Source organism: Cariama cristata, unplaced genomic scaffold, assembly GCF_000690535.1.
Source record: "Cariama cristata isolate BGI_N322 unplaced genomic scaffold, ASM69053v1 scaffold7829, whole genome shotgun sequence".
Lineage (NCBI taxonomy): Eukaryota > Metazoa > Chordata > Aves > Cariamiformes > Cariamidae > Cariama > Cariama cristata.
This window is the reverse complement of record NW_009635179.1, coordinates 26,736-43,994: the sequence shown is the minus strand read 5'-3', so window position 1 is coordinate 43,994 and position 17,259 is coordinate 26,736. Positions and strand designations below refer to the sequence as shown.

Genomic DNA, 17,259 nt, shown 5'->3' with positions numbered 1-17,259 from the left:
GGGAATCCAAATTCTAGGATTACAAGATTACACTTCTTATTCAAAGTGATGGGTAAATAGAAAACAGTGCTGAAGTCATACAGCTGAGTAGATTTACTAACCCAAGAACGCTCAGTAAGACTTCTCAAGAAAAGTCTAAAATCTTTGGACTGAAAGCAAAGGGTTGAAACTGTCCTATAGCTTTCAAGATGATGCATACTGAGCAAATCACAGATAAAAAAAAGCTAAAATGAGCTAAGTCCCAAACAGTTGGTTTTTTCAACTACATTGCTCTGGATAGCTCCATTCTCCCTTCTGTGGCAATAAACTCCTTTTCCGTGGCTTGTTTATCTCCTTGACATAGTCTCTCCTTCAGTTTTTCAAGTTCATACTCATGTAGGATTTTCTGTGTTAAATATTTTTCACGTTTTATTTTGGCTTTCACGTCCGCAGGGACATCAGGAATCATCCATGCTACAAAGAATTTGACAACGAATACAACATGCTGCAAAAAAAGGGAAGCCAGGAGAAACATAACAACTCATTACCAAATGAAACACCTATTGTTTTATCTAACACCAAATGGATTGCGTTTTGTTCACAAACAGAATGCATGTCATGCAGCTGTCCTGGAACAATAGATAACAAACAAATGCGTATCTGAGATGTGCACAAAGATTAGAACGCTTCCTTTTATGCAGAAACTTTAATTCTAAACCATTTATGAATTTACAAACCCAAGAGAAAAGTGTCAGGTTCTGAATCCCTAGCTTCACTTTCTAATGCCTCTGTGTGGTTTCTTAGAAAATTCACATGGCCGTGCTGATAACACTCAGCTATTGAGAACTGACAAGATACAGTAGGAAAAGCGATGAGAAGAGCATTTTAACAACTCCCTCTTCCCTTCAGAGCTTGCGAGACAGTGGCTTAATACTAAAGCGTGATTTATCCAAATTATTGATTTAGCTATTTTCAGCCAATATATATCACTGCAAAATGCCTTCTGGATTTTGAGTAGTCATCTCGCATACAGCTCTTTAATGAAACCAGCAGGAGCAAAAGCACTAGTCTTGGTGGTTCATGTCTCTTCCATCTGCATAAAAACCTTTTTTATTCTGCTGTTTTATTTCAATCAAATTTAGCAGTATCCTCAGCTGTTTTCACTGTTCTTACTCTGAGGTTAACTCCCTGGCATTAAAAGATGTAGTTATAGTAATCATTTAGGACATGAGGTTTTGGTATTACTTAGGGAAGAAACTATTTTATACTCTCAGGAATTCTGTTTTCTGTAACACTGGTACCTTAAAGATCCTCTAGGTAGTTACTAATTTTGGAAGGAAATTTCACAGGGAACATACCTCCATAATGATTATAAAGGCCAGTTTTGCAGCAAGAATGTGCCAGAACTGCATAGTGTGCAAATATTTCCTCTCATGATCTGGAGGGTATCGATAGTCTCTGTACCTGTTGGATAGAAAGACATGCAAAGGTGAAATGTCATATTCAGTTGGAGACAGACTACAAGCCCAGTGACACTTAGAGGCAAATACAGCTGTCACTTAAGGAACCTTTTCATCTTGTTTTAAATGGTCTGTTTCCTTTTGCAGAAAAAGGTTGCCTCTCCATTTGCTCCTATCTTATGTTTGCTTAAACACCCTCACATTTAGAATAGAGATGAGGATGTGTGAGAAGAGAAATTTTGTACATCGGTTACTTTTTTTTTTTCAGGCAATGATTCAATAACACAGGAGAGAGTGATGGAATGTATCACACAGTAACAGACAAGTATTGAATAAATGTGACAGATGTTGGCAGATGCAAGGTTTAATGGAAGGACAGTCTTGAGTATGTGTTCTACACTTGTAGAAGTAGGATAAAGACTCCTGACGCTTTAAAACTAAAACATCAATGTAGCTTCTTCTTAAAGTGTTGGTTTTTTTTGGTTTGGTTCATCTGCTTGGAGATTTTTTTTTTTTTTTATCAAATCAATACTTTTCTTTTAATATAGACTTCTCCAAAGTTCTTTCAATTCTTCTAGAACCTCTAATGCTTCTTCTAGTGAGAAAGGACTATTTTTTTCATGAAAGCAGGATGGCCCAGATCCTTGGTGGTATCAAGCACAATAATGATTGACTTTAAATATCCTATCTCACTTTCAGCTTTGGAAACTAAATATCCTCTTAATGATACTTCCTTGTGCACTTAGGCATTGCAGCCTAAACCCCTTTGAAAATACAGGCTGAAGTGTGCAACCTTAGGGACACAAATCTCCTCCATCACTAAAAAAAAAAAAAATAAATCCATAGTTTAATTAAGTAAAAAAAACCCAAAACCAAACAAGAAAGCGTTAGCAATGAGATTCTCTTAAACAACAAAAAGGTGATTTTTTTCATTACTGGCATAGTCTCTTACCGTCTCAAGCACTGCCTTCTTAATAGCTTAAATGTTACCTCTCACACTTCAGAATTATGAGAATGACATCAATTAATTTCTACTACTTAGATCTGCACTGACTTTTTATGCTGTATTCTAAACAAAGTAATATAACATTTACTATTACACCAACCTGCATATGACAAAGTTTTCTGGATTCAGTTTAGGCTTGTTTCCATCAGGAAAATCCGAGATTTGAAACACTGACAAACTATTATTTATGTATCCAGACATAGGCGAGTCTTCATTTTCAGAATAAGCGTAGTAGTAAACTAAACGAGGAATCATATCTGATGTGAATGCAACAATAAAAGCCTGAAAAAGAAATTGGAAAAAGAAATTAAGGAAGCAGCACACAAAACTTGTGAGCAGATTCATAAAGAGGTTTGGTACTGTGACTCCGGGGCATAACCCAGGATCTCTTAAGTACGGGTGAGTATGATTAGGGTACTTCACCTCAGTAAAGATGCTGACTGCAGCCTCTGCTGCAAGGACCAGCACTCAGTGAACAAAGTATGTGAACAGTCCTTACAAGAGGCACCAAATCCCAAATATCCCCTCACTCACACCAAACTGTCTTCTATCTGTGATAACAGCACTCCTTAGTGAAAAAGTAGATGTGGGTTTGCATTCTTTTGAGAAAGGATGAACTTGAATCCACCGTGTGATCGCGTTATGAAAGAAGGGGAGCCATTTTCTCCAGTTGTATTTAAAAAGGAAACAACGGCTACCAGCACATTTTGCCTGGAAACTTGAGATACTTAAGATGCTCAGGTACCTTGCTCATTAGGCAATACCTGCAAGTGGGTTTGTTGCCTAAGACACAGATCTGATACTGTTTAATATTCTACATTAACAAGAGGCAACTCTTTTGCTCAGCAGTCTGCTTTATATTACACTTAATATGAAACACTAGCATAGCATTTAGTTTCCAGTTTATAAAAAGTACTCTGAGCCACTGCCCCCATAGGGGCATCCAGAAGCAGTTGAATGAGCAGAATTCCCACAGATCAGGGCTCATAGCGACAAGACAGAAATGTCATCCAGCCGACAGAATTAATCCACCTCTCCTGTCCCCTACGGTCCCCTCTGGGCAATCAGTGTGCTTCACCAGGCTAAGTTTCAGACTGGCTTACACCATTACAAAATGCTGGAAAACACAGACGAGTGAACGAAAGATTACAGTCCAAGGAAACGTGGATTGGGAGCTGCACGCTCTCAACATACGGACAAGCCAAACCACCCAAACAGTTTGACCATATCTCCATAGGGTAGCATGTGATAGAGTAAATACTCTTGATGAAGGAGAAAAAGCATCAGCTGATTTTTTAAATCTGCAAATTCCGAGTACATGGAAGAATTGAAGTTGATATAGCACAGTTAACATACTTACATTAGTGACAACAGACAAGATGGCCATTCCGTTCAGGATTTCTTGCCAAACTCCTATGCTATGTGCTTTCGCAGCCACAGGTCTCCTGTACTGAGTGGTTAATTTCCAGGAGTCTACTCGGATCTCCAGGATATTATTCATCAGCGCAAGAAGGGGAGCCAGGGGAAAGGACGCCACGAAGAGAGTAATGAATCCAAACTGAATGACTGCAAGGGAGAAAAGAAAAGTGCCAAAATCTGCCCCTGCAAAAGGACCCTCAGGGTGACAATGACACATGCAAGCTGCCACTTGCAGACAAACGGCAAACTTCTGCCGGGCTGCACCAGTCACCTCCAGCCCTGGCCTGAGCTAAGTGACAACCTGCCCCAGCCCCGAGACTTCTCTGTCTCTTAGGGCTGCCATTCAGCAGCACCCAAGGGAATGGGGCATTTGGGTCCCGTCAAATGATGCTGCCAGCAGTGCTGGATACCAGTTCTTTCATGGTGCTACAGTTCTCTCGGGAATGGAATGTAACTGTAGGGCAATGGGAATGTACGAGTACATCAAATTTCTGAATTACGGCGGAGGAACAAAACCAGGCCAGTTTTCCTCTCCTGCAGTTCATACAGAGCAAGCCTGTTCTCCTTTTACTCATCAGCTATGCTGCTAAATGAAAACAAGAAAATACTTTTACTTTTATCACAACCGTACCTCCATCTATTGTTATTGTTTTAGTCAAGATATTAATACCAATTCTGTATGTAAGAGTTCCATTATGGAGTCTTACCATTAGTTTAAGAATTGCAAATAAAATACACAAACGATCCCTTTAGTCGTTACCAAAATGAAATGTCTCTTGGTACAGAATGTGACAGTCCTCAGTGCAGAGCCAATACTGCCGCTACATTTTAAAGAGAGGAAATAGAACATCTTGTCCGGTTTAGGCAGTGGATAAAAATAAATTCCCATACACCAGTCATCAGCTCTTCCACAATTTCAGTGATGAGTTCTTCACCTTAGACAAGCAACAAAATTCCTACTAGCATAGCAGCCCCAGGACAATGCTGGAGTGTACTGGTTCAGTTCTGGTTCAGGAAGAGCAAGGACATCTATTAACAGGCATGGCTGATGACACTGATTGTTCTGAGTGTATGAATTTCACAAGATCATAGCCCTATATGAAATATTATGAAATGACAATAATAAAGCACACATCTCTAGGCAATCTAAAACACTTAATGTTATTTCTGTAGAAATAAAACAACACAAGGGTTCACTTTTCAACATATTTTGCCCTTATAATAGACAAATTAATTTTTTTTTAGTGCCTTGTAGATTTAGTTTCACTTCAGTTTCTAGTTTTAGTTCCTCAGGTTTTGTAAACCAAATTCAGATGCTGCTGATCTGTTCATGTTACCTCTGAAAAATCCTATTCTGTTCCCCGTGCTCCCTCTGCTGGGCTGCTGGGCTGTACGGAAGCACTAAATGGTGCAAACCTAAAACTAAATGGATTTTCCCTGATCCAGTTCATAGATCTCATATGCACAATACCCATCCTTACAACAACATACTTGGCATTCATCCCATACTTACAATTTCTACTGACATCAGCTGAGAATATGCTTGGGAACAAGAACAGAACAGACACCGAGACAGCTGGCTGCACTGAGAATCATGTTCCCCATTCAAACGGGGGAAACAAATAGTCTTTGCAGTGTTTCTGCGATATTCCCTGCAGTCTAAGATGCAAAGGCAGCTTTTTTTTTTTTTTTTTAATTGGGCTGACCTACTTAATAGTTTCCAGCAGTTAATCGTCTACTGTTTACCAAATGAAAGTGGTGGCACCAACCCGTAACAATTAATTGAGAAGCTATTTGTTTGAAAGTGTCAGTAGAAAGTGTCTTGTCCTCAATTCCAATTCTTAAACTTACCCATTTCTAGATATTCATAGAACAGGCCTAAGGCTCCAAATATCTGCAGATCATGGTCTTGCTCCCAGCGACTGTATAAATTTTCTGGATTATTTCTGGCTTTCCGGCGACCCCACCAGTTACAAATCCAGCTGTATATGCAGAAAAAAGTTAACAACTGAAAGTAGCAGATCAAGTATCCCTTTCTCCAAGCAAGCTCCTTGTTACAACATGCTTTTACAAGCACGGTTTTCACAAAAAGAGGCCAAAAGCCTCTATGAAATGAGTCTACTTGTCAGAATTTGTGCTTAGTTTACAGACTTTTTTCTTAGCTTCTTCATATGGCAATACTTGTTATCACTCCTTCCAGGAATTTCCTCTGTCTTTAACATGAGCATCTCGGTGTAAGAGAGAACTTACGGTACAATGGCCTCTTGGATGTTTCCCCAGATCTGTTTGCCAGCCATGACAATGGTGAGCTGTGTCGTCAATTCTATCAAGCAGCCCGCAGGATCGCACTGGCAGAGACAAACGGAGGTTAATGGACACGAACAATGGACATTACCCAGATAAACTATATTCTACTACTGTACCAACGAAAGAAAGAAGAGTTCTTCAAACTTGTTAGGACAATGCTTAATTTTCACTTGGACTGCCAGCTAAGATACCCTCTCAGGAAGGCTGCTACAGAAGGGCTTTCAGTGCTCAATGTGCTTGATAAAACACACACCAAAACATAACGAGCATTTAAAGACAGAGTAATTCAGAGATGCTTCAGGCTGACCACAGTGCAGATACATGAAGATGGGGCAGCAGGATCTGCGTGCAGCAGCCACCCTGCAGCCCCAGCAAGGTGAATCGACGATGCTCAGTTAGCTCAACACCAGACCAACCTCAACCTACCAAGCACCCGCATTTTCTATTCATATCCCTACACCACAGGTATTTAAACACCTGCCAGTATCTGGTCTCTGCTGTTTGCCAAGAACACTATTTCTAAAGTTTCAACTCTTTATTGAGGCCTTCTTCAGAATTCAGCAGCCAGACCAGTATTAGGAGATACTCTATCAGCAAGTGCACTGCATTACTCCATTGTGTTTTGCCTGAAGTTTTTCCTCCAGTATTGACTCCTAGTCAATGCTTCACATGAAATACAGTATTTAATCTCTGTGCAAACAGCATAATCAGCAATGATACGAGGAAAAAACCAAAAGCTTACAGAAATGCCTTTTACCAAACGGTTTCTCTGAAAATGTAGTGCCTCAATGAAGACACGCAAAAGCCAGAGACCATTTCCATTTATATTAGCTTTCCTCAACCTAGACATTCACTTTTAAGACCTATGACGAGCTGCACAGGTATTTCAGGAGAACTGGGGCCAAGAAAAGCTTTTTGATTTTTCACCCTTGTCACTGACAGTCACAAATTGTCACTGTTGGTGTTCTTCCCTGACTAGCAACAGGAGGAAGAGTCCTTGGAAGCCCCTCCGTCAGCCACAGGATGGCCAGCTGAGGTCCAGCTCCTTCCAGACCAAACCTGCAGCTGACAATTTATGACTGTGCAGGCTGGAGGGGTTAAAGAGTTTAACAAGTTTTTTATTATTCAATCCACCTTAATCAAGAAAGTCCTACCTCTTCATTTCGCCAGCGATTAAACATGTATGTGTAGGCACCTGGGTAACCAACAAACTTCCCTTTGAAGAAGGCCACATAGAAGCAGGATGAATAGTAGTTGACAAACTGGAACAAAAACATTTTCATAGTGAGCCTGTTCTCATATTCCATATGAGTTCTGGGAATCTCTGTGAAACCAGAAAACAGTAATTTTATTTTCCTTTATTCCCTTTAAAAGGATACAGATTCATAAATACTTATTATGCACAGTGCCCTTACATCCCAAAGGGAAAGGAAAAAAAAAAAAAAACCAAACCATCTACAAACATTTCAGCAGATGGAGCTCCTGCTCTTAGATACTCTATCTTTAATTTACAATACAATGTTCTGAGTAGGCAGGCAAGGGAAATTTTCTTGAAAGTTTTATAAGCTTCAATTTCCCCTTCTTTGTATTGTCCACTAGCAATTCTCCATCCTCAAATCTTACACTATTTTAGGAGATCCAAGATGAATCTCAGAGTCTCCTGGAGTATGAAAATTTCACTGTTGGCAATGCATATGATAAAGAATATTTCTTTTCCTTTGTGGCAGAGAAGTATGTCACAGTATTTATTTTTTTTCCAATATGCTGTATGTGTGTAACTTAATGAAATCAGCAGAAACCAGATGGGCCCTGTGCCTCTGAAAGATGAGGCTCATAACGGCGGGAAGAGTAGGGAAGGATACAGGCATCTTGGTGGTGCTGAACATCACTAAGCCTTTGCTTAAGATTTTGCTGGCTTTGTAATCACATTCTCCATCATGTTTACATTTTAAAGGCAGCAGGAAGCCCTAACGGCACGTTATTGGTAAAATGTCCTATTAAGTAATAATATATAACCAATTCAAGCTGGGAAAAAGGGGAAGAATGTACACCACCACAAACATTTGAGTCCCTCTGAATCAGTCAGGACCTGGCAGACATGTTGTAACTCACTTTCCCTATGGTAAAGTTATTTTATATATCTGAGTAAACTAACATTTCCAAGTTTGGCGTAAGTTTGCAGGACAGAAGAACATATGGTATTTATTGGGAACCTGACATCAAGAGTGTACTATAGAGGAGGCAGTACTCGGGTGAGGTTCTGCCTAGGTGGCAGCTCATTAAAATATTTTAGTTGTCAGTGAGCTGTTCAAATGTAATGCTCAGAGCACCCGAGGTAGGTTATACCCGCACGTCTGAAAGCAAGATCTGGCCTAACCTTTCTGAGGACCTCAAGAGTGAAGAGAGTTTGAACAGACACTCCTGACAGCCGCAGCCAATGTTTCACACCCTGGCCCCAGCCCCATCTCCAAGCCTGGGCCAAGCGCAGGTGCCACGGCCACTGGAGGAGGGCAGAGGCCCCACAAGAAGTAAACATTGATTGTTCCCTCTGCAACCCATCACCACAGGTAGAGCTGACACTTGAGAAATTAATCCTCCACACCTGCAAGCAGCAAAATGATATTGCTGAGTCCTCATGCTTATAATTCATGCCCTTCAAGAAAGAAAATTAAAAAATGATGATTTTCTGTTTGATTTTGGTTTTGCTAGGGGCAATTTACTTATTACTTGTTCTTTCTTTGGTCCAATTTGGCCAAGTGAGATAAGCAATACAGATCTCTCAGACAAGGGATGGTCCCTGATAAATCAAAATAAACCCAATGCAACATCCCATTAAGTTTCTGCAAGAAACACCTGTCAATTATTGATTCCACTTGTAAGACCTCATAAAAAAAGATCACCCAACTGTTTTTATGACAGCTGTACAAACTACAAATACCTAATACTTTCAGTTCTCCCCTGCCCCAAGCTGAATATTCTGCAATTATTTTTTACTATGAAGCACCTGCAGGGACTTGTACATCTAAATCATTAAGAGCAAACAAAATAAAATATATAAGAAGGGCTCTAGGGAAGGATACTTCCAGCAAGCAAGCAACAGTCAAACATAAAATCTGCTACAAAAGTCATAGATCTTTCTAGGCTTGCCTGACTGCCTGCCCCTCCAGTTCTGGAGTAAGCCTACTGCAGGCAACGCTACACCAATGCCTACAGCCACAGTGACACAGCTTGGGCCCAGCTTCATAACCTGCTCAGCCTCTGCCTTCAATCTGTGTGACTCCAAAGCTGTAAATCCACAGCTAAAGGAAACCGTGCTCAGGAAAGGGATAAAAAAAAAAAAAAAAAAAAGAAAAAAAAAAAAGTACTGTCCTATCCCATTTCCCATCCTCCCCCCCAAAGTAAGAGACACGATTATTTAGTCTTTTTTCTTGTAAAGATGGCTGTGAAAGCTGTGATTATTTTTTAAAAATCTAACTTCGGGATATCTAATTGAAATACTAAATGCTAAACCAAGACAGTTTAGGCAGTTTGATCTTGCTTTGGTGACTCTAATATAAACACATGATAATTTTTAATTATTTTCAGAACTATGATTGCCTCTGTAGACCAGTTTTAATATAAGCAAACATTAAACTAAGAGAAACCAGCTCATGATAACTATTCAAATGCAGGGAAAGCGTTCGGTATGGCCATGGATACAACCGAGTCACTGCTGCAAGCTACAGACTGATGTCCCAGTGCTCCTGCTGTGCCCAAGTTGAGAACTACACAGAGTACCTCTAGATGGGTTCTACCTTTAGTGATTCCTTGAAAGTTTTGTCTTCAAGTACACTGCTTACCCATATCAGTAATCCAGATGGCTATTCTCTCATATAAGAAATTCAGTATCATGATGATGACAAAATTCAGGCATGAGGCTGTGACTGAAGTTGCCAGCTGAGGGGTCAGTAATCCGCTGATGGGCTGTAAAGTCTGAGTGTTTTCCATGAGGCTGGCAAAGGCAGCATACACCGCAAGACGATACACAATCACAGCTATCATGCTAGCTATGATCAGAGACACCTAAGGAAGAGAGAGATTTGAAATACACTTACAGCTTAGTATAGCTATATACATGCAACTTTTGAAATAAGACGTAAATCATCATGCTTCATACTTTTTAAATTTTATTCTCTATGGGTATGAGTTCAGCAGCACTGAAATGCAAAGTACACAGGCAAAATACTTTGTTATATTAGATACACTAAAGCCAACAAAATTATTTTGTTAACACAAGAAAATACTCAAATAGTGCAGAATGATATAGACTCAGAGAAATGGAGATGGAAGGGATAAGTTAGATTATATAGTCCATGCTGAAATTCACTCTGCAGATATTTCTACAGAGGAATATGTAGATATTTCATTGTAGTGAATAATACTTTTTTTTGCCTTTACTACAAATTTTTTCACTTGGTCTGTTAACAGCACAGAAGCCAGAGAAAAAGTTATCCTTATCCTAAAATGTCCAATCAATTTAGTAATTAATGACAGATTTCCAAGTTTTTTTGGTTTTGTTGTTTTTGGTTTTGTTTTTTTTTTTTTTTTGGGGGGGGAGGTTTGTTTGTGTTTTTTTGTTTGTGGTTTTGGTTTTTGGTTTGTTTTTTGTTTTTTTATCTGATTGAAGTGCATTTTCTTTGACAGCAGGAAATTTGCAGGACAGTAACAAAAGCATGTGTTAATATCATGATTAAAACCAGTTTGTGTTAATGTCACGATTAGTGATGATCAGCAACTCTGATATATGTTAAAGCAATGATTCAAAGAGATGCTCACCCAGAACAACACTGTAGTTCCTGAGATGCAGAACCGCACAGCCTGGCTAGTTATAGGCAAATAAGGCTCCATCTCCTGAAACAGTCAAGCAAGCACAGCACAGTTCACAGATCCATAATCTTATTCTAACATCAAGCAGCACACAGAGCTCTCATCAGCTGTGTGAAAGTGCCCACATCCGAGGAAAACCATTCAGAACCCCTCTCTCCAACAGGGCAGATAGGATATGATTTTGAATGTGCTGGAGGTGGAGGGGGGGGAAGAACAGGACAGAAGTGGCCATAAAAATGGTAAAAGTAAAAACAGTACCTGGCAAGAATGGTTAAATCTTTGCAAAAAAAAAAAAAAAAAATCAATCAGTAGGCTGAAGGAAAAAGACCAACTTCTTCATTAGATGAAAAGGCCAGAACTATTACTGTAATGCTAGGTCAGCTGTCCTACAGCTCTGAGTCCAAAACTGGACTAAGTTTTAAGAAATTCTTCATGTTGAGGTTTCTTAAAATGGTCATTTACTTGGATGTGCCATGTTTTTCCACATAGCCAGAGAGCATTTTCCTCCACTCCTTCAATTATTTTTTTTTTTAATTGAAGAAATGGCTACATTCATTAGTTGCCAATCTCTGCTGCAGCATCAGGCAGCTAGGTCTTACCCAAGTGAGTATCCCCATATAGCATACAAACAATTTTCCACGTTCGTGTAAAGTTCTCTTTTTCGCAACCAATTCTACTTCCTAAAATATCAGATTACATGTGTTAAGAAAGGATCATTTAAGAACGAATGCCAGTGGAAGAAGATTTAGTAAAAAAAGAAATAATCTGAATTTGATAAATCTTTCGGACAAGGCATTGTAGTATGTTCACACGCCTCTTGGACAAAGGGGCACCGGTTACTGCAGGTGAGCGCACTATTAAGTATATTATCAGTAAGTATATCGAACCAGAAAATGCTTGTTTTGACAACAGAAGATATTGAACCTGCAAAATGTTGAAGGGAGTTTATTTTCTATTGCACAAAAGCCCCAAATGTGCGAAACGCACCAGCGTAACGTGGTGTTAATTATGCTGAATACAAAGGCTGCAACTGAGCTGCACGTTTCTCTGACACAACCAAGCAGTAGCAGTTACTTTACAAGCATTGCTTCTTGACAGCGATATTCTTCAGTCAATCATGCTCGTACCAACGTGATTTTGTTTGAAGTGTAATGTGCTGTTCTCTCAGGAGAGATATACTGCCTGTATCTGCCTAAGTATACTTACCAAACGCAATTATCAATACTGTTGTCTCAAGTCACAACAAGTTTTTTGATGATGATAACAGTTAGGGGCTTTAATAACAGAACTATAAAAAACAGCTGAAGATAAGATATGAGCATAGATGTCAGGTGATTTTACATAGGCTTATAACATTTTATACCTCTTTTGTATTAATAATATGTATATTCTATACCAAGAACAAATAGTTCACATATTCTATTCAACAAGTTTTGTACTTTAGAAAAAAGTGTAGGCAATAATGTGCAATGACAGACCTTAAGTTTGAAAGGAATGCTTCATTATTTATGTAAATTAAGATTCCTCTGTAATCAGCAAAACCAGACTTTAGCTATGATCTAGCTAGATAGTTTAACACCACGAGCAAATGAGGTGTTAATTAAAGCCTCAAGATGGGGAATTTCTGTTTCACTGCACCTAGAACTTTGAATCATGGCCAAGAATAATGAGGAAATAATTTTCTGAGCGAAGCAAAGCCAGCCTTGGGATGCAAGAAACTCAGTGACCTGTATCCATATTACCTTATCAGTCTGCAGAATTAACTTATTTGAAAGCACTGTCCTTTCACATATTCAGTATTGCACATTAGATGATGAAAGGAAATTACACTACAGCGTGGCTAACCTGTATGGTGTGCTGTAACCGGGAATTGATAAGGATGACTGCTAAACCATGCCCCACAAAAGCTGCTGAAAATCCACCAAGGTAATAAATTGACGTGTCATAAAACAAAGGATTGTACAGTCATTGAATTTTTATGGTAGTTGTTAATGCAGACTTAAGAAAGCACAGAGCAGTGCAGTATTTCACTCTGAGATAAGAAAAATATATAATGGTCCAATCTCTATTCCCTAAGGTCCAAATAAACCATCCTACCCAAGAGATCTGCATGAATTTAGAGAGAACAACCTTCTCCCTCAGGACAGGTATACAAATGTCCCTAACCCATGCCATCCTCGGCTGTTATGTGCTGCAGCCGATTCACCTCGCCAGATTACAGGGTTTTGGTCCATGCTGTACAAAACCACTGCCTGCACGTCAGCCCAGTACTTCCCCCTCCTCACAGGATTACCCTCTGCTGCAGTCCCTTACCTCAGAGCACACAAGGGCCAGGAACCACCCGCCTGTGGGATTTCCCACTGCTCTTTCCTTCAACTGCAGCAGAACCACCGTGGTTCAGCTGGTTTTGGTCACCATGCAGCCACGTAAGAAAGTGGAGGTTTTGAGCCTGAGCATACACAGGGATGCAAACTGGCAAATAACACACAACAGGAAGGCATCTGTTTTCAATTAGCAGAACTAGCTAATGAAAAATTGATTTACCTGGAACTGTTTTCCTGAGCATGCAGAAATTAATACCTCAGCAGAGCTACACTCAAAATCATAGCGCATGGTTATCAAAGATCTCTGCGTAACTTGTACAGTGTACAAGTTACAGGTACAAGAACAGCATTAATGCTGCATGTGCAGAAGGGGAAGGAGACAGAAAGACTGTCTCTCATGAGAAATAAGACTAGTGTATACATTTCCTAATAATTAAGGAAACAAGCCCTGAAAGACAAGGCTACTGTTTATATAACAAGGATCCTTCCCATGTTCTGGCTAAGCTTCTATTTCTGTTCTGAAGACTGTGTCATCCAAGTATAACTCATTTTCACTAGTCATAAGTATTTATATGCAATTCTAGGAAGAGGAAGGATGATTTAAAAATACATCAAATTCAGGTGGTAGATGCTGTATTGGAATGCAACCATCTGATCCCTGCATTTGACAAATAACTCCTACCTAAATTAAATTTAAACAAAGACAGTTAATGTCTAGTAAGTATTTATATAGAGCATTTAACAGAGTTAAATAGCGTGGTTAATTGTATCTCAATTAGATTTCAGACAAAGGGCTTCAGCAACCTTCATCTCTCTAGTGTTCCCCATACAAAGTGGTTGTATTTCAGAAGTAAAATCACAGCTAGTCTCACTTACGTATCTTTAGATCACGACAACTGCTTCTTCGTATGTTGTATAAGGATGAGAAAGGGTGCTTTTAAAGGCATGAAGATTTCAGATTGCTACCGTAAAACGTGAAGGACACTGTAAAGATGGTGTTAGCCAAGTGAAAGCTACCAACTTTGCCTTTGTATTCCCAACTTAATATATTGGTTTCCAGCGGAAATTAAAATCAACAGAGGATAATTAAAGTTACGCACACACTCCAGGGGCAAAACCCCTACATTCTCGTTTATTCTGTGTCAAAAGCCTAGATAACAAAAGACATCTGCAGGAAGAGAGACATGGCCCAAGAGATGGGGAATGCCTGTCATGTGCCAGAGGCTGTCATGCTGACGGCCTTCAGGTACTGTTACCTTCAGACAGCCACACCGCAATGGCCCCGTGCTGGGGTAAACAGGCCCCTGGATTTATTGATGCTAACAGAGCTATGCTGCTTTCAGTCTCAGAGCAGGCAATCAAAGAGCACAAACCTCAGCACTCATCAACTGGATGCCTTCAGCGAGAAAACAATGCGTTACCAAATTCTGCTTTGATATCCAATGCAATCTATTGTGTTCAGTGAGGGTGTGGTTGGCAACACGTTCTACATATTTCAGCCAAACTCACTGCTGTCAAACACAGCTCTGTGCAGATGCAATAGCTGCGGGCCTGCCCTGCCCCAATGTAAATGCAGCATTGTTTAGGTGTGTCACACAAATCTTTACCGAGCCATGAGACGCGGACTTGTTTGAGACAGAACTCACAGTTATCAAACTTTCCACACACAACTGAATTTGCATGCATGTCAACCCAGGACCTCATTACCTGAGTTACAGGATTCTTCTTCTTTTGGGTACATTTTGCCTCATACTCAGGCCTCAGCTGGAGTTGTTGCTGTTCCTCTTCAAAATCAACCAAATCCCACTCATATTTCAGTCTTGCTTGCCGTCTCTTCCAAAACTCCAAGAAAAGTGTAACTGCAATTTGGAAATGTTAAAATACAGTTAAGGGAGAAGTGAACAAGTTCATGAATCAAGTTCAACTCATTTCTGCACTGGCTTCTATTCTGCGGTCTATTATTTATCCCCCCAGTGTGACCCATCTATTTTTATTGACTACCTATTAAAGTTCACAGCTAAGACCTTAATATGGATTAAGTCATTTATTAGCTAATTGAGTTCCAGAAGTGGATGACAAGGAAGATGCCAAGACATGATGAGAGTATTTCCATGGTTATGACAACCATGTTCAATTACAGTTTAACTACTTTTCATATGCAAATAGCAACACAGAATTAACAAAGGAATGTGATAATTCAACTAATTGCTTGTATATAAACCTGCAAGACATGAGCAACTATTACAAATAAGCAGAACTGTTTTCAAGTAGTATGTTCAAAGATTTCTTTTGCTTTTTGATGATTATTTGATATCATGGTCATTTTAAAAACAGTGAATGTCTGATGCTTTTCATATAATCAAGAGTGAGGCTGGCGTAAGAAATTTTTAAGATGCTAGAGGGAACTGATTTGATATGTAAAATAAACAACTATAAAAGTTATAATACTATATAACATTTTAAAAGTCCTCTATAAACTACTTTAAAATGTAAACCTTTAGTAATCTGATATTCTTGTTTGAACTGGAGAGGCTTTATGGTTTACACAAACACAGGAAAGCTTATCTTCTGCAGTTCTAAAATCTTTTGCTGGTACTCCCTGAATGACTAATGACTAATCCATGTCACTCAAATGCTAGTGCTTTAAACCAAGAAAAGTTTAGTAAAACAGTTACACAACATCATCTTATTCAAATTTCTTTTTGAGAATTCTCTATGAAAGAAGTTAGTGGCTATATCCTTCAATAACAAATACACAAATAGATTTTCGATTAGCACAGAGACCTTTGTGTGTTAATGAAGTATCTTTATTCAAATCAAAGATGTAATTATGGTATTTCATACAAAGACTATGAAACAGGAGACAAGGTTTTATTTTTAATTTCCTTAAATAGGAAATCAGAAACAATAACTACACCATGCTGCATCTATAAATCTTAAGAGAATTTAAGAAAAGAACGTATATTCAAGACAATACGATCTCAGTCTGAACAAGCATCACTTCGTGTGAAACCATGCTTACAGAGAGTCAGGAAATCCACCTATTTCTGCATCATCAAAACATCCTATAATGTATGAATTTCACTGGAGTAGAAGCTGACTAATTCTCATCCTAACAGTGCTGCTAATAAAGTGGTAGTGATGGACCACTATCCAGTGAAAGGACACAAAAACTCTCTACTCCCTCACAGGGACACTGATAACGTGCAGGGCTTCGCAGAGAGGACTCTGACAAGGACTGCATAAGGTTGGACCGCTCTCTCTTAGGTTACTAAGGAAAGAAAGAAATGTTAGCAGTTAAGAGTATGCAATGCTTACGATATCCTAGATATCTGCTGGATTTTGTTTGTTTTTTAAGTCTAATTCCTCTGTAACTAATTATTTTTACTCTTTCATCACTTCTGCATCTGAGGCAGGATATTAAAGCCAAGTCCTTATTCCCCTTCCTCCCACTTCCAGTGTCCCTCAGCAGTTTGGCCAAGATCTCCTTATTGCTTGATAGAAACTTATCAGATGTACTCACCCCATATGCCCATGAAAATGGCAAAAAAAAGAGTTGCCACATTGTCAAACAAATGGGAATACTGCAACAGAATACACAGGAACAGGTCAGTACCAAAACAGTTTTCAGTATGAACAAAAATGCCAAGCCGTTAGAGAACCAGATACAGACCTCTGAGGACTCACAGGTGGTGTTTAGCCTCCAGTACTCACACTCTCGGTCACAAAGAGGGCACATGATGATCTCTCCTCCAATTGCAGGATCACAGATTTCTTTGCTGAGGAGAAAAACACTGTACAGCATCTGTTTTCATAGCATCTTAAGAGCTGCTATATGAAATTTACTTTAAAAAAAATAAATTAGGGGCTTCATTTGTTCAAAGCCCAATATTTGCAG

The 17,259-nt window shown here is 39.3% G+C and overlaps 1 protein-coding gene across 1 annotated transcript in view; it reads right to left on the bottom strand.

Annotated features, from left to right (window-relative positions):
- Window positions 1-146: 146 nt before the first annotated feature.
- Window positions 147-17,259, bottom strand: part of ANO5 (anoctamin 5) — a gene marked incomplete at its 5' end in the record, with an annotated part of 42,952 nt that continues 25,839 nt past the window's right edge. Inside the window, 12 exons of the mRNA XM_009707423.1 lie at window positions 147-484; window positions 1,338-1,443; window positions 2,546-2,727; window positions 3,806-4,011; window positions 5,716-5,846; window positions 6,115-6,212; window positions 7,326-7,495; window positions 10,011-10,233; window positions 10,987-11,061; window positions 15,069-15,220; window positions 16,885-16,945; window positions 17,035-17,140. Of these exons, the coding sequence (XP_009705725.1) occupies window positions 263-484; window positions 1,338-1,443; window positions 2,546-2,727; window positions 3,806-4,011; window positions 5,716-5,846; window positions 6,115-6,212; window positions 7,326-7,495; window positions 10,011-10,233; window positions 10,987-11,061; window positions 15,069-15,220; window positions 16,885-16,945; window positions 17,035-17,140 (1,732 nt within the window). The remainder of the gene's footprint in view (window positions 485-1,337; window positions 1,444-2,545; window positions 2,728-3,805; window positions 4,012-5,715; window positions 5,847-6,114; window positions 6,213-7,325; window positions 7,496-10,010; window positions 10,234-10,986; window positions 11,062-15,068; window positions 15,221-16,884; window positions 16,946-17,034; window positions 17,141-17,259) is intronic.